This window comes from Thalassophryne amazonica, chromosome 8, assembly GCF_902500255.1.
Source record: "Thalassophryne amazonica chromosome 8, fThaAma1.1, whole genome shotgun sequence".
In the NCBI taxonomy this organism is placed as follows: domain Eukaryota; kingdom Metazoa; phylum Chordata; class Actinopteri; order Batrachoidiformes; family Batrachoididae; genus Thalassophryne; species Thalassophryne amazonica.
In genome coordinates, this window is record NC_047110.1 from 65,046,946 (window position 1) to 65,071,685 (window position 24,740).

At 45.7% G+C, this 24,740-nt stretch overlaps 1 protein-coding gene across 2 annotated transcripts in view; it reads left to right on the top strand.

Annotated features, from left to right (window-relative positions):
• Positions 1-24,740, top strand: part of LOC117515792 (FERM domain-containing protein 5) — a 390,404-nt gene that overhangs the window by 327,953 nt on the left and 37,711 nt on the right. For both annotated transcript variants that reach the window (XM_034176519.1, XM_034176520.1), the window contains exons 3-6: positions 6,118-6,160; positions 15,597-15,675; positions 23,781-23,878; positions 24,482-24,605. In XM_034176519.1, the coding sequence (XP_034032410.1) occupies positions 6,118-6,160; positions 15,597-15,675; positions 23,781-23,878; positions 24,482-24,605 (344 nt within the window). The remainder of the gene's footprint in view (positions 1-6,117; positions 6,161-15,596; positions 15,676-23,780; positions 23,879-24,481; positions 24,606-24,740) is intronic.

The following is a 24,740-nucleotide window of genomic DNA, read 5'->3' on the forward strand; positions in this document are numbered from 1 at the left end:
TGTCTACTGGTTGTACTCTGTGTGCTTGTTGTTTTCTGTCTACTGGTTGTTCTCTGTGTACTGGTTGTTCTCTGGGTACTGGTTGTTCTCTGTCTACTGGTTGTACTCTGTGTGCTGGTTGTTCTCTGTCTACTGGTTGTCCTCTGTGTGCTGGTTGTTTTCTGTCTACTGGTTGTTCTCTGTCTACTGGTTGTTCTCTGTCTACTGGTTGTTCTCTGTGTACTGGTTGTTCTCTGTCTACTGGTTGTACTCTGTGTGCTGGTTGTTCTCTGTCTACTGGTTGTTCTCTGTCTACTGGTTGTTCTCTGTGTACTGGTTGTTCTCTGTCTACTGGTTGTACTCTGTGTACTGGTTGTTCTCTGTGTACTGGTTGTTCTCTGTGTGCTGGTTGTTCTCTCTCTACTGGTTGTTCTCTGTCTACTGGTGGTACTCTGTCTGCTGGTTGTTCTCTCTCTACTGGTTGTTCTCTGTCTACTGGTTTTACTCTGTCTGCTGGTTTTCTCTATGTACTGGTTGTTCTCTGTCTACTGGTTGTACTCTGTCTGCTGGTTGTTCTCTGTCTACTGGTTGTTTTCTGTCTACTGGTTGTTCTCTGTCTACTGGTTGTTCTCTGTGTACTGGTTGTTCTCTGTCTACTGGTTGTACTCTGTGTGCTGGTTGTTCTCTGTCTACTGGTTGTACTCTGTGTGCTGGTTGTTCTCTGTCTACTGGTTGTTCTCTGTCTACTGGTTGTTCTCTGTGTACTGGTTGTTCTCTGTCTACTGGTTGTACTCTGTGTGCTGGTTGTTCTCTGTCTACTGGTTGTACTCTGTGTGCTGGTTGTTCTCTGTGTGCTGGTTGCTTTCTGTCTGCTGGTTGTTCTCTGTCTACTGGTTGTACTCTGTCTGCTGGTTGTTCTCTGTGTACTGGTTGTTCTCTGTCTACTGGTTGTACTCTGTGTGCTGGTTGTTCTCTGTCTACTGGTTGTTCTCTGTGTACTGGTTGTTCTCTGTCTACTGGTTGTACTCTGTGTGCTGGTTGCTTTCTGTCTGCTGGTTGTTCTCTGTCTACTGGTTGTACTCTGTCTGCTGGTTGTTCTCTGTGTACTGGTTGTTCTCTGTCTACTGGTTGTACTCTGTGTGCTGGTTGTTCTCTGTCTACTGGTTGTTCTCTGTGTACTGGTTGTTCTCTGTCTACTGGTTGTACTCTGTGTGCTGGTTGCTTTCTGTCTGCTGGTTGTTCTCTGTCTGCTGGTTGTTTTCTGTCTACTGGTTGTTTTCTGTGTGCTGGTTGTTCTCTGTCTACTGGTTGTACTCTGTGTGCTGGTTGTTTTTTGTGTGCTGGTTGTTTTCTGTCTACTGGTTGTTCTCTGTGTACTGGTTGTTCTCTGTGTGCTGGTTGTTCTCTCTCTACTGGTTGTTCTCTCTCTACTGGTTGTTCTCTCTCTACTGGTTGTTCTCTGTCTACTGGTTGTACTCTGTCTGCTGTTTTTTCTCTATGTACTGGTTGTTCTCTGTCTACTGGTTGTACTGTGTCTGCTGGTTGTTCTCTGTCTACTGGTTGCCAGTGCAGCTGAACAAGTTTGTCAACCCTCATTTTTGTGAAATGGAGGATCACACATACTTCTTATCTTGAAAGAAGAGTCACTCTCCAGGGAGTATTCACTGATTCATCTTCTTTTTTTCTTCAGTCTTTCAGCCACTCTGACTTTAGGAAATTCCATATCAACATGAGGGAACTCTCTCCAATTTAGATATGAAGCTCGTGAAAACACATTGATTCTTTGTTGCAGGTTATTAGACCCTAATCAACAGATGGGTCTAATAACCCATCTGCTATATTCACTTTCTGCTATTAAATGCCCTTAAAAAAAATCCTACGCACTGTAGCTCTGAGGCCTGAATTCAGATTATTGCAGGGGAATCCTTACATGCACAGTTGAAACAACAGTGGGATATTGAGGATGTTTAAAATGAAATGACAACCACATCCATCCATCCATCCATCTTCTACCGCTTAGTCCAATTAAGGGTCGTGGGGGCTGGAGCCTATCCCAGCAGTCATAGGGCGTGAGGCGGGGTACACACAGGACAGGACGCCAGTCTGTTGCAGGACCACAAACAAACAAACACAGACACACCCACACGCACACCTAAGGTGGATTTAAAGATTCCAGTCCACCTAACTCGCATGCCTTTGGATGCGGGAGGAAACCGGAGCACCCGGAGGAAACCCACGCAAACACGGGGAGAACATGCAAACTCCACACAGAAAGGCCACGGGAACTGAACCCACGACCTTCTCACTGTGAGGCAACAGTGCTAACCACTAATCCACCGTGCCGCCCACGACGACCACATTTAGGTGTGAAATGAACATCAGTAATAATTGTGGACAATGTGACCCCTTTAACTGTTGGATTGACTGGAGTCTATAAGAAAGGCCAATCTGATAGGTGATGATGATGCTCCACTAATCATTTACATTCTTTTATATTGTTTGACAAAAGGAATCAAAATTTCATTTTAAATCACAATGCTGTCTGAAAGGCAAAGAATGTGAAAACAGAATGACTCCCCACAGACAGAGCTGTGATTTTTTTTATGTAAATAATTCTCTTCCACTTTCCAGTTTTCTTGGTTACACAGTTATTTCAAAAATAGAATGAATCAGATTTAGCCAAAACACAAGAGCGAGACTTTGAGGCTAAGACATAGAGAAAAGTTATGTTCTCGTGTTTCCTTCATTCAGCGCGGTGGCGGTGCCACCGGGCTTTTCTGCTGCGAGGGGTGTTAAAGCAGCGCCGCTTGATTCATGAAGAATTCACACGTTCACAGATCATGTTCTGGAGACAGGAGCCGAGTGCTGCTGATGCTTCGTTTCCTTTGCTGTCATGACTGTTTAGGTAGCTGTTGCTGTGGGGTGTGTGGGGGGGGGGGGGGGGGGGGGGGTCACTGCATCTTGAGAGACAGATAAAGACTTAATGTTTCCAACAAGAATGACAGAAATAAAACGGTTGACTCTGGACCAGTAAGACCTTTTTTATAGAGAAAGACTTTACACACAGTCTGCACTCTGTACACCGCGGTACAGAGTGCATAGGTTATTGTGGCACCATAGGTCTGATGCCACTTTCCTGCACCATCCTGTTTGCAATTTCTTTTTTGAGTTTTAATTTTGATCATTACTTGGCAGGCCTGATTTGACAGTGATAAAGCGATGTCACTGTCATTTTATTTTTAGTTGTGTCATAAAATATGCACACTTAAAGATGAAATGCAAATTAGATGACTGAATGTTAATTTTTATTTATGAGTCAAATAATGCGCCCACATCCTGAAAATTAAAAGGCTTTTCTATTAATGCTTTTTTAATTTTCAAATTAGTTTTTGTCATTGTAATTGTGAGCACAACTTAAAGGGGTGCTTTTTAAAATTAAAAGTCAAATGCCCTTTTTCTTTTCAGTTATGTCATAGAATGTGAATACTTGAAGGTGAAGAAGGAAAATTCAAAAAGGATGATTAAATTTTAATTTCATTTATAAGTCAAATAATGCACCCATGTTCTCAAAATTAAAAAGCTTTTCTGCTAATCCTTTTTAATTTTCAAAATTGCTTTTTCATTTAAATTATGATCACCAAATGCTTCCATTCCTAAGTGCTTCTGTGTGTGGAGAAGGTGGGGTCAACACCCACATCATGGAAACAATGTTTTTTTTTAACTACTGCACATCAGTGCTGGCTTTAGTGATGCGTACAGATAGTCGTGGCTGGGAGGTCATTTGCACGTGACGACAGAAGAAAGTGGCAAGAAAAAAGATGTAAAACTTTGTGATTCTTTAATATGAACCACGTTAACTGAGCAGCACGTAAAACTGTGTGAATAAAATATTCCTATTAATGCTTGACAGATTTTGCAGAGGTTCTTTAAATATTGAGTGTCACAGCTGTGAATAAATTATATTACCATTTTAAGAATCTTCATACATATGACCATTAGCTAATGTCACCTCTGGGAAGGATTTTGTATGAATTTATCTGAAAAATAGCCCTCTTCCTTTAACTTGTCTCTCTCGCCTAGGGTTGGCCAATGTGGGGGCTGCAGGCCATGTCTGGTCAGCACTCTTTGTTTTTACCACCGTGGCAGTAAACAGTAAACATAATAGTTTCCATGTCAATATACCATTTTTTTCCTGAATGGCAACATCTTTTTCTCAATTGATTAAAATTACACTGGAGCATATATGACTATAATACCCCTATTCCACAGAGCACTGTTTCTTCCCATTTCATCCCGAATAGCAAATCAGGGTGTGTTTTGAATCATCACAATAACTTCTTGATCCATTTTTGTCAATCTTGATCAAACCTGGTATACTGTGCATACAGAAAGTATTCACAGTGCTTCACTTTTATGTTATGTTACGGCCTTAATCCGAAATGGATGAAATTAATTTTTTCCTCAAAATTCTACACACAATACCCCATAATGACAATGTGAAAAATGTTTTTATTTATTTTTTTTTTCAAATTTATAAAAAAACAAAACAAAACAAAAAAACCTAAGAAACCACATGTACATAAGTATTCACAGCCTTTGCCATGAAGCTCAAAATTAAGCTCAGGTGCCTCCTGTTTCCACTGATCATCCTTTGCCTATTTCACCAACACATCATGCCATTTGGAACATAATTTTGAGAGAACATGACTTTTATACTAAGCGACCAAGATAATTGAAACTTCAGGGAATGATTGTACATAGACTGAAGTTTAAATTCAGCAAATTCTTGAAATATTCTGGACCTTTGTAGGATTTATTACAATTTTTATGGGTTGTGGGTTTTTTGGGTCACCCAATCACACTGCTCTGGGGCCTCCTGTGGAGCTCAGCTTTCCAGTCTGGACTCTTGGCCTACTACTCAGAAAGTTACTGAGCAGGCTGATAACATGACATTTTATTTGTGTGTGTTGAATTTCATTTGTACTTTTTTGATGTTTCTGCTTAATAATTTTCGCCTTTATTTAGTTAAGGCTTTACGTCGTTACCAAAAGTCAGTTTTCAGGAGCACACTGTTGGCACTGTGTTGACCGGTGTCTGCTTGTCTTTGTAGTTCTTTGCTGTGTACAGTACTACATGTAATAGAAATTGTAACGAAGGACGGACTTTTCAGCTTGTTACTGCCTTGTTATAATTTTGTATGGTTAAATTCTGCCTTTTTGTGTTTGAATGTTCTTTTTCAGCTTTCTTTGTTATTTTGTTGTACATGAAGCATGGTGGGGGTGCATGTTAAAAATCCTCTGAGGCATTTGATTACCCATAATTCTTTTCTCTGTATTGGCCCAAGGCAACGCTGGCATGTAGCAGCAGTGTAGTGAAAACTGGTTTAAACTAGTGCTGGGTTGAAAAGATTGATATGTGATGTTAAATCGATTCTCATTTTAATTTTCACAGATCGATTCATACATCCAAAGTTCAATTTAAAAAAAAAAAAAAAAAAATAAAAAAAAAAATATATATATATATGATTCCACAGTTGTATATAATTCTCGTTTTACATTTTACTTGGTCCACATTTTATCTTATTTTATTTTACCTTATGTTTACATTAGTTGTATACTTGGAACAATTTACCGTTAAATTTCACTATCTTTTATTTGGCTAAAAATTACTCGCACCACGGAAAGCACCTTTTTGGAGTTGCACTCAAATCTCATTGTAATGCAAATTACAATGACAATAAAGGCGATTCTGATTCTGAAATGAATCGCAAACATGCTTGTGAATTATGGCACCATGTCAGTATGAGGCATCACAACCAGAGGGCGATCACTGTTAAAGCTAAACCTGTGATGATCAGTCTCCATTCATTTAAATCTTTAGCAAAACAAAAAAAAAACAAACAAACAAACAAAAAAAACTGGCAGTTCATATTTTAGTGCTTGAACATTCATTTGCAAGAGTTTTGTATTCTGACACCATGGCTGACAGACAGGTTTCCCCTGGAAAGTGTCGTTAGTAACAGCTGAATATCACTACAGCTTCAAGTGAAAGTGTTGCTGAAAGATTTGACATGTGGATTACTCAGGAAGAACTGGTGATTTAATCATTTGCACATTTTTCTTTTTCTTTCTGATGCAGCACTGGCTGGAGTTCACAAAATCAATTGCAAAACAAATGAAATGTAAGTATCTCGAATTGAACTTTTGAGCATTTTAAGTACATGTGTAGGTCAGGTAGATCAATATCTTCACTGGGAAAGTAACCTTTGTTTAGGGTGCCTTCACACATGGTGTGAATTCGGTTGAATTACGGCGAAATAGCACGTAACAGTTTGAATTAGTGCACCATGAAACATCGCGCCGACAAGCAGGCGTGCACGATCCCAGTTTGATGGTTCGTGCGAGCTGCTGCAGATGCTCGCACTGTGGAACAAGCTGCAGCACAATGCGCTGCTGATGTGGAGGAAAATAAAATCAAAGCCAGCTGTATAATTAGTGAATATCACTGGGTTGATATGACTAATACATAAAAGGGGACGAAATACAGAACCCCGCGGTTAAATAACGCTGGTTAAAAAAAAAATGCCCTGATTACCAGGCAGAAACTCTACCATTGTGCCACAATCACTGTCTCATAACAGTAGCGTTAAATGATTAAAATCAACAAGCAGATAAAGTATTTTATAAAAAAAAAAAAAAGCACTGTGATAACTGACCAAACGGCGTTTGGTACGATTATTTCTGCTGAAAGTGGTGTATTTGTTGTACTGTTGGCTTGTCATATGATCCTGCGGTGCATTGCTCACTGTCCTGTCAGACAGACGTGACGTTCAGATCGTCTGGTGCATGTCCACATAAACTGGCGGTCTGGTCCAGCTGGAACAGCCTGTCAATGTGCGCTCTCTCCAGCCCATTGCAGAAGCGATATATGTTTTTATGTATTTCGATGTGAAGACAGCAAGCACACACATGCACGTGTCTGTCAAAACACGGTGCGTGTTCTGCAGCTCTGTCAACAGCTGCCACGCCCCCGTCCGTTCAGCGCACAGACCAAGGTGTCACTCTGTGATCACATGAGAGGAGCCTCGCCTGTGGGGGCACGAACCACACGCATGCACGTGTTGGGGGGGAGAGCGGCGGGGAGTGCACGACACATGCACATGTGTTGTGGGGGGAGCCGACACTCTGGCATGTCACATGTGCACTCAGCAACTCCACAGTCATGGGGCACTTAGACAAATTTCACATCCAGCTCGACAGTGATCGTCTGCTGACTGTTTTCGTGCTAATAGCGTGAATGTCCACACATTTTCTAAGTGCCAAAGGAGCGGTGTTTTAGCCGACACCTGCCGCGAGAGGGTTCCATGGCCGTGCACACCGTACAGTTTGTCTTTCAGTCGCTGGTGTACACAAATAATTGTAGCAGCATTTTTACAAGGCGTTCGAGGCAGCTATGAATTTACACGTTTTGCATACAATTCCTGCTTCATGCGCACTTCAACCAAATTCGCACTGTGTGAAGGGGCCTTAAAGTGGATATGACACTTAAAGACAACATAGTCTTATTACATGTAACAAAGGTTATATAATTCAGTCAACCTAAGCGTTTTGGGAAAATGGACGCAGTTCTCCCGTTATACGAGGTCTTTTACAAAAGTATCCGACCTTATTATTTTTTTCAAAAACCATATGGATTTGAATCACGTGTGATTACATCAGACATGCTTGAACCCTCATGGGCATGCAAGAGTTTTTTTCACACCTGTCGGTTACGTCATTCGCCTGTGTGCAGTCTTTGAGTGAGGAGTGGCCCACCCTCTTGTCGATTTTTTCATGGTTTAGGAATGGCTCAGAGACTGCTGCTTTGTTTGATCAAAATTTTTTCAAAACTGTAAGGCACAACTGAGTGGACACCATTCGATAAATTCAGCTGGTTTTCGGTAAAAATTTTAACGGCTGATGAGAGATTTTGTTCTGGTAGTGTCGCCGTAAGGACAGCCCACGGTGCCTGATGGCAATCTGCACTTTGAGGCGGCAGCGTCTCGCCGTTTCAAGTTGAAAACTTCCACATTTCACGCTCTGTTGACCCAGGAAGTTGTCAGAGAACAGAGAACTTTCAGAAGAAGTCGGCATGAGGAGTTTATTCGGACATTCCATTGTTAACGGACATTTTGTAATGAAAGAACATGCGGGCAGAGTCGCATGTCGGGCCGGACCCGACCGCGGGGGGTCGCGACAGGAAAAACACCTCCGTTGGAAACCTTAACGGGCAAGTTGGAACATGTCCAAGCTGTTAAACAATTTCTCAGTTACTCACTTGTTGAAAGCCATCAAAAGCCGCCTGAATTTTACAAATGGTTTTCAACACGGAGGTGTTTTTCCTGTCGCGGCGCACACAGATTTGCCGAGTCATCACGGAAACGACTCGGCGAATTTGCGCGCACGTCTTTCATTAAAAAATGTCCTTAAACAGTGGAATGTCCGCATAAAGTCCTCATGCGGCCTCTTCTGAATCTTCTCTGTTCTCTCACGACGTCCTGGGTGAATTAAGCCTTAAATTAGGATGTTTTCAGGTTGAAACGGGCCGATGACGGCGCCTGGAAGTGCTGCGCGATGTCCCGCTCCGTGGGAAGTCCTTACAGCGACAGAAACACCCCATAATCTCTCATCAGCTGTTAAACTTTTCACCGAAAACCAGCTTAATTTCTCGAATAGTGTCCACTCGGATATTCCTCACAGGTCCAGAAAAAATTTTGATAAAGCAACGCGCGCTGTCTCGAAGCAGCGTGTGAAACAAAGGAATTCAGCTGAGAGGGCGGGACCACATCTCACTCAAGGCCTGCCCACAGGGAAATGACGTCACTGACACGCGTGAAAAAACTCACGCAGCACGAGGGTTCAAGCATGATTGGTGTAATCGCACGTCATTCAAATCCATATAGTAAAAAAAAAAATAAAAGTGTCGGTTTCTTATCTAATAGACCTCGTATATAACATTTGAACATCCTGCCACTGAAAAATGTGCACGCCCCCGAACAGCTTCCCGCTGAGCACCAAGCTGAAAATACGTCACAGGCTGTAGACCGTATCGGCTTGCGCGCCTGGCGGCCGTTGTTTACACTTTTTTTTTTTAGCGGCAGAAACTTTGATTAAACACAGCTCTCAGGGACTTGTTTGTGGATATGCCTGACCAGTGTGTAGCAGCATATTGCACAAACACAAGGGCGAAAGGTTTTAGCCTTTTCAAGTCCAGGCAGATTGATCGAAAGCTGCGGTGTTGTGTGATGCACGAAATGTCCGGCTGCCGCTCCCTCCGCTCGCACACCCACATTTGCTCAAGACAGCAGACACTTTCCTCTACCGTCTCCATGTTCTCACTGCTCACAGGAACACACAATGTCAACCCCAAATAATATGTTCACAATAATCTTGCAGCATATAAACATGACGGCGGCAACATGATGGCGGCATGAAAACACAGCAGCGTAAACACGGCAGCGGCATGTAAACACAGCGGCGTAAACATGGCAGCGGCATGTAAACACGGCAGTGGCATGTAAACACGGCAGCGGCATGAAAACTTGGCAGCGTAAACACGTCAGCGGCATGTAAACACGGCAGCGTAAACACAGCAGCGGCATGTAAACACGGCAGCGGCATGAAAACACGGCGGCGTAAACATAGCAGCGGCATGTAAACACGGCGGTGTAAACACGGCAGCGGCATGAAAACACGGCGGCGTAAACACGGCAGCGGCGTGTAAACACGCCGGCATAAACACGGCAGCGGCATGTAAACACAGCAGTGGCATGAAAACACGCCGGCATAAACACGGCAGCGGCATGTAAACACGGCAGCGGCATGTAAACACGGCGGCGTAAACACGGCAGCGGCATGTAAACACGGCGGCGTAAACACGGCAGCGGCATGTAAACACGGCGGTGTAAACACGGCAGCGGCATGAAAACATGGCGGCGTAAACACGGCAGCGGCATGTAAACACAGCAGCGGCATGAAAACACGGCGGCGTAAACACGGCAGCGGCATGAAAACACAGCAGCAGCATGAAAACACGGCGGCATAAACACGGCAGCGGCATGTAAACACGGCAGCGGCATGTAAACACGGCAGCGGCATGAAAACACGGCAGCGGCATGTAAACACGGCAGCGGCATGTAAACACGGCAGCGTAAACACGGCAGCGGCATGTAAACACGGCAGCTGCATGAAAACACGGCGGCGTAAACACGGCAGCGGCATGTAAACACGGCAGCGGCATGAAAACACAGCAGCGTAAACACGGCAGCGGCATGTAAACACGGCGGCGTAAACATGGCAGCGGCATGTAAACACGGCAGTGGCATGTAAACACGGCAGCGGCATGAAAACACGGCAGCTGCATGAAAACACGGCGGCGTAAACACGGCAGCGGCATGTAAACACGGCAGCGGCATGAAAACACAGCAGCGTAAACACGGCAGCGGCATGTAAACACGGCGGCGTAAACATGGCAGCGGCATGTAAACACGGCAGTGGCATGTAAACACGGCAGCGGCATGAAAACACGGCAGCGTAAACACGGCAGCGGCATGTAAACACGGCAGCGGCATGTAAACACGGCAGCTGCATGAAAACTTGGCGGCGTAAACACGGCAGCGGCATGTAAACACGGCAGCGTAAACACAGCAACGGCATGTAAACACGGCAGCGGCATGAAAACACGGCGGCGTAAATACGGCAGTGGCATGTAAACACGCCGGCATAAACACGGCAGCGGCATGTAAACACAGCAGCGGCATGAAAACACGGCGGCATAAACACGGCAGCGGCATGAAAACACGGCGGCGTAAACACAGCAGCGGCATGTAAACACGGCAACGGCATGTAAACATGGCAGCGGCATGTAAACACGCCGGCATAAACACGGCAGCGGCATGTAAACACGGCAGCGGCATGAAAACACGGCGGCATAAACAGGGCAGCGGCATGTAAACACGGCGGCGTAAACACGGCAGCGGCATGTAAACACGGTGGCGTAAACACGGCAGTGGCATGTAAACATGGCGGCGTAAACACGGCAGCGGCATGTAAACACGGCGGTGTAAACACAGCAGTGGCATGAAAACATGGTGGCGTAAACACGGCAGCGGCATGTAAACACAGCAGCGGCATGAAAACACGGCGGCGTAAACACGGCAGCGGCATGAAAACACAGCAGCGGCATGAAAACATGGCAGCATAAACACGGCAGCGGCATGTAAACACGGCAGTGGCATAAAAACACGGCGGCGTAAACATAGCAGCGGCATGTAAACACGGCGGTGTAAACACGGCAGCGACATGAAAACACGGCGGCGTAAACACGGCAGCGGCATGTAAACACGCCGGCATAAACACGGCAGCGGCATGTAAACACAGCAGCGGCATGAAAACACGCCGGCATAAACACGGCAGCGGCATGTAAACACGGCAGCTGCATGTAAACACGGCGGCCTAAACACGGCAGCGGCATGTAAACACGGCGGCGTAAACACGGCAGCGGCATGTAAACACGGCGGTGTAAACACGGCAGCGGCATGAAAACATGGCGGCGTAAACACGGCAGCGGCATGTAAACACAGCAGCGGCATGAAAACACGGCGGCGTAAACACGGCAGCGGCATGAAAACACAGCAGCGGCATGAAAACACGGCGGCATAAACACGGCAGCGGCATGTAAACACGGCAGCGGCATGAAAACACGGCAGCGGCATGTAAACACGGCAGCGGCATGTAAACACGGCAGCGTAAACACGGCAGCGGCATGTAAACACGGCAGCTGCATGAAAACACGGCGGCGTAAACACGGCAGCGGCATGTAAACACGGCAGCGGCATGAAAACACAGCAGCGTAAACACGGCAGCGGCATGTAAACACGGCGGCGTAAACATGGCAGCGGCATGTAAACACGGCAGTGGCATGTAAACACGGCAGCGGCATGAAAACACGGCAGCGTAAACACGGCAGCGGCATGTAAACACGGCAGCTGCATGAAAACACGGCGGCGTAAACACGGCAGCGGCATGTAAACACGGCAGCTGCATGAAAACTTGGCGGCGTAAACACGGCAGCGGCATGTAAACACGGCAGCGTAAACACAGCAACGGCATGTAAACACGGCAGCGGCATGAAAACACGGCGGCGTAAATACGGCAGTGGCATGTAAACACGCCGGCATAAACACGGCAGCGGCATGTAAACACAGCAGCGGCATGAAAACACGGCGGCATAAACACGGCAGCGGCATGAAAACACGGCGGCGTAAACACAGCAGCGGCATGTAAACACGGCAACGGCATGTAAACACGGCAGCGGCATGTAAACACGCCGGCATAAACACGGCAGCGGCATGTAAACACGGCAGCGGCATGAAAACACGGCGGCATAAACAGGGCAGCGGCATGTAAACACGGCGGCGTAAACACGGCAGCGGCATGTAAACACGGTGGCGTAAACACGGCAGTGGCATGTAAACATGGCGGCGTAAACACGGCAGCGGCATGTAAACACGGCGGTGTAAACACGGCAGTGGCATGAAAACATGGTGGCGTAAACACGGCAGCGGCATGTAAACACAGCAGCGGCATGAAAACACGGCGGCGTAAACACGGCAGCGGCATGAAAACACAGCAGCGGCATGAAAACATGGCAGCATAAACACGGCAGCGGCATGTAAACACGGCAGCGGCATGTAAACACGGCAGCGGCATGAAAACACGGCAGTGGTATGTAAACACGGCAGCGGCATGAAAACACGGCAGCGTAAACACGGCAGCGGCATGGAAACACGGCAGCATAAACACGGCAGCGGCATGTAAACACGGCAGCTGCATGAAAACACGGCGGTGTAAACACGGCAGCGGCATGTAAACACGGCAGCAGCATGAAAACACGGCGGCGTAAACACGGCAGCGGCATGTAAACACGGCAGCTGCATGAAAACACGACGGCGTAAACACGGCAGCGGCATGTAAACACGGCAGCTGCATGAAAACACGGCGGCGTAAACATGGCAGCGGCATGTAAACACGGCAGCGTAAACACGGCAGCGGCATGTAAACACGGCAGTGTACACACGGCAGCGGCATGTAAACACGGCGGCGTAAACACGGCAGCGGCATGTAAACACGGCGGCGTAAACATGGCAGCGGCATGTAAACACGACGGCGTAAACACGGCAGCGGCATGAAACCTGGCGGCGTAAACACAGCAGCGGCATGTAAACACGCCGGCATAAACACGGCAGCGGCATGTAAACACAGCAGTGGCATGAAAACACGGCGGCGTAAACATGGCAGCGGCATGAAAACACAGCAGTGGCATGAAAACATGGCAGCATAAACACGGCAGCGGCATGTAAACATGGCAGCGGCATGTAAACACGCCGGCATAAACACGGCAGTGGCATGTAAACACGGCAGCGGCATGAAAACACGGCGGCGTAAACACGGCAGCGGCATGTAAACACGGCGGCGTAAACACGGCAGCGGCATGTAAACACAGCGGTGTAAACACGGCAGCGGCATGTAAACACGGTGGCGTAAACACGGCAGCGGCATGTAAACACGCCGGCATAAACACGGCAGTGGCATGTAAACACAGCAGCGGCATGAAAACACGGCGGCGTAAACACGGCAGCGGCATGAAAACACAGCAATGGCATGAAAACACGGCAGCGTAAACACGGCAGCGGCATGTAAACACGGCGGTGTAAACACGGCAGCGGCATGTAAACACAGCGGTGTAAACACGGCAGCGGCATGTAAACACGGCAGCGGCATGAAAACACAGCAGCGGCATGAAAACACGGTGGCGTAAACACGGCAGCGGCATGTAAACACGGCAGCAGCATGAAAACACGGCAGCGGCATGTAAACACGGCAGTGGCATGAAAACACGGCGGTGTAAACACGGCAGCGGCATGTAAACACGGCAGCGGCATGTAAACACGGCAGCGGCATGAAAACACGGCAGTGGCATGTAAACACGGCAGCGGCATGAAAACATGGCAGCGGCATGAAAACACGATGGCGGCATGAAAACACGACGGCGGCATGAAAACACGATGGCAGCAACACGGCAGCGGCATGAAAACACGGCGGCGGCATGGAAACACAGCAGCGGCATGAAAACATGACGGTGGCAACATGGCGGTAGCATGAAAACACGTCGGCGGCGTAAACATGGCGGCGGCATGAAAACACGACGGCGGCGTAAACATGGCGGCGGCATGTAAACATGACATAATTAGAGTAATTAGAGTGTTATAAACAACAGCAACAAAAATCAAAGCCTCCCTTACCATTCCATATTCTGCAGCCTTTCAAAATCCATCGGAATTGGCACATCTCTTGCCTCTGCTTCGGCTCCGCCATAAACACCGTCGGCATTATTTTCACTGCCAGAATACTCCTGGTTTGAATGTTCGTCCGAAAGATACGGCTCCAATCTGTAAGGTCTAATCACTGCTGCAACATCCTCAGGATCCGAGTCAGAAATAATCCACACTTGAAAAGGAGTCAGAAAAGTTCTTGATCTCGTCACAGTCTGAGGTCCATCTGTTCCTGTTGTCAATCGAACAGACAAAGACGGGACTGTGTCGTCACAGCATCATGTGACCGCTGAAGGCGCGCTGAAAGCGCACTGTCCAATTAACATACTTTTGAGAAGCTGTACAAACTTTATTTTTCAGTGATAATGAGTATAATTACTTTCAACTTACTATAAAATATGTAGATTTTGCTACTTATATCAGTTTTCCCTATTTTTTTGAGGTGTCATCTCCACTTTAATGTTGGCCCCTTCATGGCAACTAAGACTCATATCTGTTTTGCAGTATGAAATATAGGTATAACAACCAGCACCAGTTTGATATAATGTGTAACGCGTAATTTAAGAGTAGTTGTGCAAGGGGTGGAGCTTGTAGCTCCAACTGATATTCATGGAACCTGGTGCAAATATATATATATATATATATATATATATATATATATATATATATATATATATATATATATTTGTGTGTGTGTGTGAATATAATATGCACACTTCCAGAAGAGCACAAAACCATTGTGATATTCTAATGTGGCAACAAGCAGTTTTGGAATTTAGACCATATATTTTTCAAATTTCAGCCTCTTCCAAAGCTTTATCAGACTTTTTTGTATTTCAGAAAACATAAACTTTAATCCAAACCCATTTAAGATAAACCCACTATGCTGAGATATCAGAGCCTCGTACCATAGCATCCCTCCAGTTTTTGAAGCACAAAGACTTCATATTTGGTCCATCTTCCGATACTGTATGGAACATGCAAATAAGTGCCCTTCTCATGCCAGGGAAATGTGAAAACCTGCTTTTTGTTCAAATCACCGTTTGTTTTAAGACTTCACTTTGTTGTTCTAATATAATATTTTTTTTTATGGTTCCAGGAACATGTAGTTGGTTTGTGTCAGACATTTAATCACATACATTAAGATATTACAGTTGCTAGAATCTGAAGCAAAACTTGAATTTTTGTAAGTTTCAGTGGATCTGAGCTTGTTTCTTCAATCCTTTATTGGGTTTATTTGTTGCAGCTCAGCCTCCATTCACCATGTGTCTAAGAGTCAAGTTCTACCCTCCTGATCCTGCTGCTCTGAAGGAGGAGATCACTCGGTATGTCTGTCAAATGCACCATGGCAGTAGTGTTTTTGATAGTATTGTTCAGTGTTTGCCTTGGGAGACCCTAGACAGGTCCTAGGTGACGGGTCAGACTAAGGGCAGCTCAGAACCTCCATGACCAGTGAAAGATCAAGGACAGAGACGTCGCCCGGTATGGCGGAGCCGGGGTCCCACCCTGGAGCCAGGCCTGGGGTTGGGGCTCGCGCGCGAGTGCCTGGTGGTCGGGCCTTAGCCCATGGGGCCCGGCCGGGCTCAGCCCGAAGGAGCAACGTGGGCCCGCCCTCCTGTGGGTTCACCACCTGCAGAGGGGGCCATGGGGGTCGGGTGCAGAGAGGATTGGGTGGCGGTTGAGGGCGGGTGGCCCGGCGGCCCGGTCCATGCTCATAGCCCCTGGCTGTTGGGACGTGGAATGTCACCTCACTGGGGGGCAAGGAGCCTGAGCTTGTGCGGGAGGTTGAGAGATACCGACTAGAGCTAGTCGGGCTCACCTCCACGCACAGCATGGGCTCTGGTACCCAACTCCTAGAGAGGGGCTGGACGCTTCATTTTTCTGGCATTGCCCACGGGGAGAGGCGGAGAGCTGGGGTTGCATTGCTTATTGCTCCCAGCTCAGTCGCCATGTGTTGGAGTTCACTCCGGTGAACGAGAGGGTCGCGTCCCTACGCCTTCGGGTCAGGTACAGGTCTCTCACCGTTGTCTCGGCCTACAGGCCGAGCAGCAGTGCAGAGTACCCGACCTTCCTGGAGTCCCTGGGAGGGGTACTAGATAGCGCTCCAACTGGGGACTCCATTGTTCTCCTGGGGGATTTCAACGATTTCAACGCCCACATGGGCGGCGACAGTGAGACCTGGAGGGGGGTGATCGGGAAGCACGACCTCCCCGATCTGAACCCGAGTGGTGTTCAGTTGTTGGACTTCTGTGCTAGTCACAGTTTGTCCATCACGAACACCATGTTCGAGCACAAGGGTGTCCATAAGTGCACGTGGCACCAGGACACCCTGAGCCGGAGGTCGATGATCGACTTTGTAGTTGTATCATCTGACCTTCGGCCACGTGTCTCGGACACTCGAGTAAAGAGGGGGACAGCGCTGTCGACCGATCACCACCTGGTGGTGAGTTGGATCCGCTGGGAGGGGAGGAAGCCGGTCAGACCTGGCAGGCCCAAACGTATCGTGAGGGTCTGCTGGGAACGACTGGCGGAACCCTCTGTCAGGGAGGTCTTCAACTCCCACCTCCGGGAGAGCATGTCTGTCTCGGCTTTCAATACTTACCAGTCCAGTAAGTATCAGTGAAATTGTGGAGAGCTAGACATGTCCAAACTTGTCCTCTGACACACCGAAACGGAGGTGTTCCTTTGTCTCGCTTCCAAAGCGAATCGGTCTTTATGCGCGAAGCCTCCGTGCGGCTTTCCATGACAAAATCTCTTGTTAAAAGTGAAATCTGCCGGAAAATGGCTGATGTCCAGCTCTTGTGATAACCAGAGAAAGAGCACACGATGGTCTCATATCCACAGAGCCATCCGTTTAGAAATGGTCCGACGGCTTGTGCCGTGTCGTCGCAGCTCTGAGCGTGGCACGCCGAGTGTCCTTAAAGGGGTCCTTAATGCTGTAGTAACAGACCTTATTCTCTGTGAAGCCCGTAAAATTTTCACTGAAAGCCAGATAAATTTTTCGAATGGTTTCCAGGTGCCAGTCTCTAACAGCTTCTGAAAAAATTCTGATGGAAAAAGTCCTTTTCATTCCGCCATTTCCAGACAATGAAAATCCGACGAGGGGCCGGGACCACTCCTTCCCAAGGCGTGCTCACAGGCGAATGACGTCACCGACAGGCGTGGAAAAACTCATGCATGCGCACGAGGGTTCAAGCATGTCTGACGTAAAAACATATTAATGAAATCCATATAGTTTTTGAAAAAAATAAAAAGGACCGTTACTTTATTGACAGACCTCGTATATATATACGAGGTCTGTTAAAAAAGTATCCGACCTTATTATTTTTTTCAAAAACCATATGGATTTGAATCACGTGTGATTACATCAGACATGCTTGAACCCTCGTGGGCATGCGAGAGTTTTTTCACGCCTGTCGGTTACGTCATTCGCCTGTGGGCAGTCTTTGAGTGAGGAGTGGCCCACTCACTCGTCGATTTTTTCATGGTTTAGGAATGGCTCAGAGACTGCTGCTTTGTTTGATCAAACTTTTTTCAAAACTGTAAGGCACAACTGAGTGGACACCATTCGATAAATTCAGCTGGTTTTCGGTAAAAATTTTAACGGCTGATGAGAGATTTTGGTCTGGTAGTGTCGCTTTAAGGACGGCCCACGGTGCCTGACGGCGATCTGCGCTTCGAGGCGGCAGCGTCTCACCGTTTCAAGTTGAAAACTTCCACATTTCAGGCTCTGTTGATCCAGTAAGTCGTCAGAGAACTTTCAGAAGAAGTCGGCATGAGGAGTTTATTCGGACATTCCATTGTTAACGGACATTTTGTAATGAAAGAACGTGCGGGCAGAGTCGCATGTCGGGCCGGACCCGACCGCGGGGGGTCGCAACAAGAAAACACCTCCGTTGGAAACCTTAACGGGCAAGTTGGAACATGCCCAAGCTGTTAAACAATTTCTCAGTTACTCACTTGTTGAAAGCCATCAAAAGCATTTTACAAATGGTTTTCAACACGGAGGTGTTTTTCCTGTCGCGGCGCACATAGATTTGCCGAGTCGTCACTGAAACGACTCGGCGAATTTGCGCGCACGTCTTTCATTAAAAAATGTCCTTAAACAGTGGAATGTCAATCAATCAATCAATTTTTTTATATAGCGCCAAATCACAACAAACAGTTGCCCCAAGGCGCTTTATATTGTAAGGCAAGGCCATACAATAATTATGTAAAACCCCAACGGTCAAAAGGACCCCCTGTGAGCAAGCACTTGGCTACAGCGGGAAGGAAAAACTCCCTTTTAACAGGAAGAAACCTCCAGCAGAACCAGGCTCAGGGAGGGGCAGTCCTCTGCTGGGACTGGTTGGGGCTGAGGGAGAGAACCAGGAAAAAGACATGCTGTGGAGGGGAGCAGAGATCGATCACTAATGATTAAATGCAGAGTGGTGCATACAGAGCAAAAAGAGAAAGAAACAGTGCATCATGGGAACCCCCCAGCAGTCTACGTCTATAGCAGCATAACTAAGGGATGGTTCAGGGTCACCTGATCCAGCCCTAACTATAAGCTTTAGCAAAAAGGAAAGTTTTAAGCCTAATCTTAAAAGTAGAGAGGGTGTCTGTCTCCCTGATCTGAATTGGGAGCTGGTTCCACAGGAGAGGAGCCTGAAAGCTGATGGCTCTGCCTCCCATTCTACTCTTACAAAACCTAGGAACTACAAGTAAGCCTGCAGTCTGAGAGCGAAGCGCTCTATTGGGGTGATATGGTACTACGAGGTCCCTAAGATAAGATGGGACCTGATTATTCAAAACCTTATAAGTAAGAAGAAGAATTTTAAATTCTATTCTAGAATTAACAGGAAGCCAATGAAGAGAGGCCAATATGGGTGAGATATGCTCTCTCCTTCTAGTCCCCGTCAGTACTCTAGCTGCAGCATTTTGAATTAACTGAAGGCTTTTTAGGGAACTTTTAGGACAACCTGATAATAATGAATTACAATAGTCCAGCCTAGAGGAAATAAATGCATGAATTAGTTTCTCAGCATCACTCTGAGACAAGACCTTTCTGATTTTAGAGATATTGCGTAAATGCAAAAAAAGCAGTCCTACATATTTGTTTAATATGCGCTTTGAATGACATATCCTGATCAAAAATGACTCCAAGATTTCTCACAGTATTACTAGAGGTCAGGGTAATGCCATCCAGAGTAAGGATCTGGTTAGACACCATGTTTCTAAGATTTGTGGGGCCAAGTACAATAACTTCAGTTTTATCTGAGTTTAAAAGCAGGAACTTAGAGGTAATCTATGTCTTTATGTCTGTAAGACAATCCTGCAGTTTAGCTAATTGGTGTGTGTCCTCTGGCTTCATGGATAGATAAAGCTGGGTATCATCTGCGTAACAATGAAAATTTAAGCAATACCGTCTAATAATACTACCTAAGGGAAGCATGTATAAAGTGAATAAAATTGGTCCTAGCACAGAACCTTGTGGAACTCCATAATTAACTTTAGTCTGTGAAGAAGATTCCCCATTTACATGAACAAATTGTAATCTATTAGACAAATATGATTCAAACCACCGCAGCGCAGTGCCTTTAATGCCTATGGCATGCTCTAATCTCTGTAATAAAATTTTATGGTCAACAGTATCAAAAGCAGCACTGAGGTCTAACAGAACAAGCACAGAGATGAGTCCACTGTCCGAGGCCATAAGAAGATCATTTGTAACCTTCACTAATGCTGTTTCTGTACTATGATGAATTCTAAAACCTGACTGAAACTCTTCAAATAGACCATTCCTCTGCAGATGATCAGTTAGCTGTTTCACAACTACCCTTTCAAGAATTTTTGAGAGAAAAGGAAGGTTGGAGATTGGCCTATAATTAGCTAAGATAGCTGGGTCAAGTGATGGCTTTTTAAGTAATGGTTTAATTACTGCCACCTTAAAAGCCTGTGGTACATAGCCAACTAACAAAGATAGATTGATCATATTTAAGATCGAAGCATTAAATAATGGTAGAGCTTCCTTGAGCAGCCTGGTAGGAATGGGGTCTAATAAACATGTTGATGGTTTGGCTGAAGTAACTAATGAAAATAACTCAGACAGAACAATCGGAGAGAAAGAGTCTAACCAAATACCGGCATCACTGAAAGCAGCCAAAGATAACGATACGTCTTTGGGATGGTTATGAGTAATTTTTTCTCTAATAGTTAAAATTTTGTTAGCAAAGAAAGTCATGAAGTCATTACTAGTTAAAGTTAATGGAATACTCAGCTCAATAGAGCTCTGACTCTTTGTCAGCCTGGGTACAGTGCTGAAAAGAAACCTGGGGTTGTTCTTATTTTCTTCAATTAGTGATGAGTAGAAAGATGTCCTACTTTTACGGAGGGCTTTTTTATAGAGCAACAGACTCTTTTTCCAGGCTAAGTGAAGATCTTCTAAATTAGTGAGACGCCATTTCCTCTCCAACTTACGGGTTATCTGCTTTAAGCTACGAGTTTGTGAGTTATACCACGGAGTCAGGCACTTCTGATTTAAAGCTCTCTTTTTCAGAGGAGCTACAGCATCCAAAGTTGTCTTCAATGAGGATGTAAAACTATTGACGAGATACTCTATCTCACTTACAGAGTTTAGGTAGCTACTCTGCACTGTGTTGGTATATGGCATTAGAGAACATAAAGAAGGAATCATATCCTTAAACCTAGTTACAGCGCTTTCTGAAAGACTTCTAGTGTAATGAAACTTATTCCCCACTGCTGGGTAGTCCATCAGAGTAAATGTAAATGTTATTAAGAAATGATCAGACAGAAGGGAGTTTTCAGGGAATACTGTTAAGTCTTCTATTTCCATACCATAAGTCAGAACAAGATCTAAGATATGATTAAAGTGGTGGGTGGACTCATTTACATTTTGAGCAAAGCCAATAGAGTCTAATAATAGATTAAATGCAGTGTTGAGGCTGTCATTCTCAGCATCTGTGTGGATGTTAAAATCGCCCACTATAATTATCTTATCTGAGCTAAGCACTAAGTCAGACAAAAGGTCTGAAAATTCACAGAGAAACTCACAGTAACGACCAGGTGGACGATAGATAATAACAAATAAAACTGGTTTTTGGGACTTCCAATTTGGATGGACAAGACTAAGAGTCAAGCTTTCAAATGAATTAAAGCTCTGTCTGGGTTTTTGATTAATTAATAAGCTGGAGTGGAAGATTGCTGCTAATCCTCCGCCTCGGCCCGTGCTACGAGCATTCTGGCAGTTAGTGTGACTCGGGGGTGTTGACTCATTTAAACTAACATATTCATCCTGCTGTAACCAGGTTTCTGTAAGGCAGAATAAATCAATATGTTGATCAATTATTATATCATTTACCAACAGGGACTTAGAAGAGAGAGACCTAATGTTTAATAGACCACATTTAACTGTTTTAGTCTGTGGTGCAGTTGAAGGTGCTATATTATTTTTTCTTTTTGAATTTTTATGCTTAAATAGATTTTTGCTGGTTATTGGTGGTCTGGGAGCAGGCACCGTCTCTACGGGGATGGGGTAATGAGGGGATGGCAGGGGGAGAGAAGCTGCAGAGAGGTGTGTAAGACTACAGCTCTGCTTCCTGGTCCCAACCCTGGATAGTCACGGTTTGGAGGATTTAAGAAAATTGGCCAGATTTCTAGAAATGAGAGCTGCTCCATCCAAAGTGGGATGGATGCCGTCTCTCCTAACAAGACCAGGTTTTCCCCAGAAGCTTTGCCAATTATCTATGAAGCCCACCTCATTTTTTGGACACCACTCAGACAGCCAGCAATTCAAGGAGAACATGCGGCTAAACATGTCACTCCCGGTCCGATTGGGGAGGGGGCCAGAGAAAACTACAGAGTCCGACATTGTTTTTGCAAAGTTACACACTGATTCAATGTTAATTTTAGTGACCTCCGATTGGCATAAACGGGTGTCATTACTGCCGACGTGAATTACAATCTTACCAAATTTACGCTTAGCCTTAGCCAGCAGTTTCAAATTTCCTTCAATGTCACCTGCTGTGGCCCCCGGAAGACAATTGACTATGGTTGCTGGTGTCGCTAACTTCACATTTCTCAAAACAGAGTCGCCAATAACCAGAGTTTGATCCTCGGCGGGTGTGTCGTCGAGTGGGGAAAAACGGTTAGAAATGTGAACGGGTTGGCGGTGTACACGGGGCTTCTGTTTAGAACTACGCTTCCTCCTCACAGTCCTCATGCCGGCCTCTTCTGAATCTTCTCTGTTCTCTCACAACGTCCTGGGTGAATTAAGCCTTAAATTACTATGTTTTCAGGTCGAAACAGGCCGACGACGGCGCCTGGAAGCGCTGCGCGACGTCCCGCTCCGTGGGAAGTCCTTACAGCGACAGAAAAACCCCATAATCTCTCATCAGCCGTTAAACTTTTCACCAAAAACCAGCTAAATTTCTCGAATAGTGTCCACTCGGATATCCCTCACAGGTCCAGAAAAAATGTTGATAAAGCAACGCGCGCCGTCTCGAGCAGCGTGTGAAACAAAGGAATTCAGCCGAGAGGGCTGAACCACATCTCACTCAAGGCCTGCCCACAGGGAAATGAGTCACCGATACGCGTGAAAAAACTCACGCATGCGCACGAGGGTTCAAGCATGATTGGTGTAATCGCACGTCATTCAAATCTATATAGTTAAAAAAAAGTGTCGGTTTCTTATCTAATAGACCTCGTATACACAAGGTTGGGTAGGATTACTTTGAAAGAATACATGTGGATTACATGTATGTATGTACATACATTTGGATTACTTGTAATCTGATTACTTTTGGATTACATTTCAAAGTAATACTACCCACCTTGTATATATAATATATATATGTGAGATAATGTGGCTTGCTGTGCTGTTAATTGTACTCACAGACCATCTAAGAAGTCTGTGCTTGTTAGTCTTAGCCAGTTATCAAGATATCAAGTTAACTTTACGGCCAATGGAGGTGCCCTGTCTTAATCTGTCCAGCCCAGGTCACACTGATCAGGTCCACACCCAACCCCTTTAATCATTTATGGGTTTGTCTGGAGTTAGGCGGTAGGCAGGGTCAAGTACTGGCAAGATGGCGATAACGAGTGTTGCCTCCGAGAGCTTCAAACCAGCTTCTCAAAAAAACCTAAAGGTGACACCACGGAGGGTTTGTCCATTACTTTTACAGTGTAGTTTTAACAGAAGTAGAGCCTTAGTAATAGTTTTTTCAGGTTCTTCCTAACTTCCATTCATCCAAGCAAAATTTCTGCTAAAACAAAAAATATATTTTCAGCATACCAAAGAGGACAGTGATCATTATCAGGTGCACAGTTTAGCTGTTCCTACTTCCATTGTCTTATTTTATAGTGTTTTATTTTGTCAGTGCATCATGGTATATCTGAATGGAACATCCTCATTTGTCGTACCCTTTTGTAGGTATCTTGTCTTCCTCCAAATCAAGAGAGACCTGTATCACGGCCGGCTCCTGTGTAAGACTTCGGACGCAGCCATGCTGGCTGCCTACATCCTTCAAGGTAAATGCAAAGTGACGGTTGGAGTTCAGCTGCACTGTAAAACGTCTCTGTGCTGCACTTACAGTGTCACTTTTATCACCGTGTTGATGAACACCAATGAGAAAAGACATTAGCTGACACAGCAGGAAGACACAATGTCCTCAAACGATATACCAACAGCACTTTCTTTTTTATTTTTGGCTGTTATTTTTACGCTGTAAATTTTCTTTGTTTCATGCTCATTAGATGTTTCTCCAGCTGATGCCAAGTGTGAAACCTCCACAAAATAACAGCTTCTATTGTACTTTGTTGGACCATAATTTGTTTCATGGCTTATATGTTCATGCTCATTTATAATGTCTTTGAAGTGTTTATCTGGCGTCTTATCTGGGTAGCGGTGATGGTGCAGAAAACACAGCATTAGAGAAGATGCACGTCCTCAGGAGGGGGTAGTGTTGAATTAAAGATGCCCTGCCTGCTCCTCTTTGCAGAGAGAAATCAGCGTAAGGGTCATTCGATGGAGTGCAGCGTTGTGTGAAGGATGCCGAATAATCCTCTGCAGTGCTGAGAACGCTGTGAATGTTGACGAAAACCTCTCTGTCATTTTTTTTCCTTCTCTTCCAGCTGAGATTGGCGATTACGACCCCGGGAAGCATCCTGAAGGCTACAGCTCCAAATTCCAGTTCTTCCCTAAACACTCAGAGAAGCTAGAACGGCGTATTGCAGACATACACAAGACAGAGCTGATGTAAGAGACAAAACAGCGACTGCGTGCAGATGAAGTGTTCTTACAAACAGGGAAAAACATTCTGTAGCTTTACTGTCAGCAGTAATGAGGTATTATTGGGCACCGTAGTCTCGTTGAGGGTGGGCGATAAAGGGG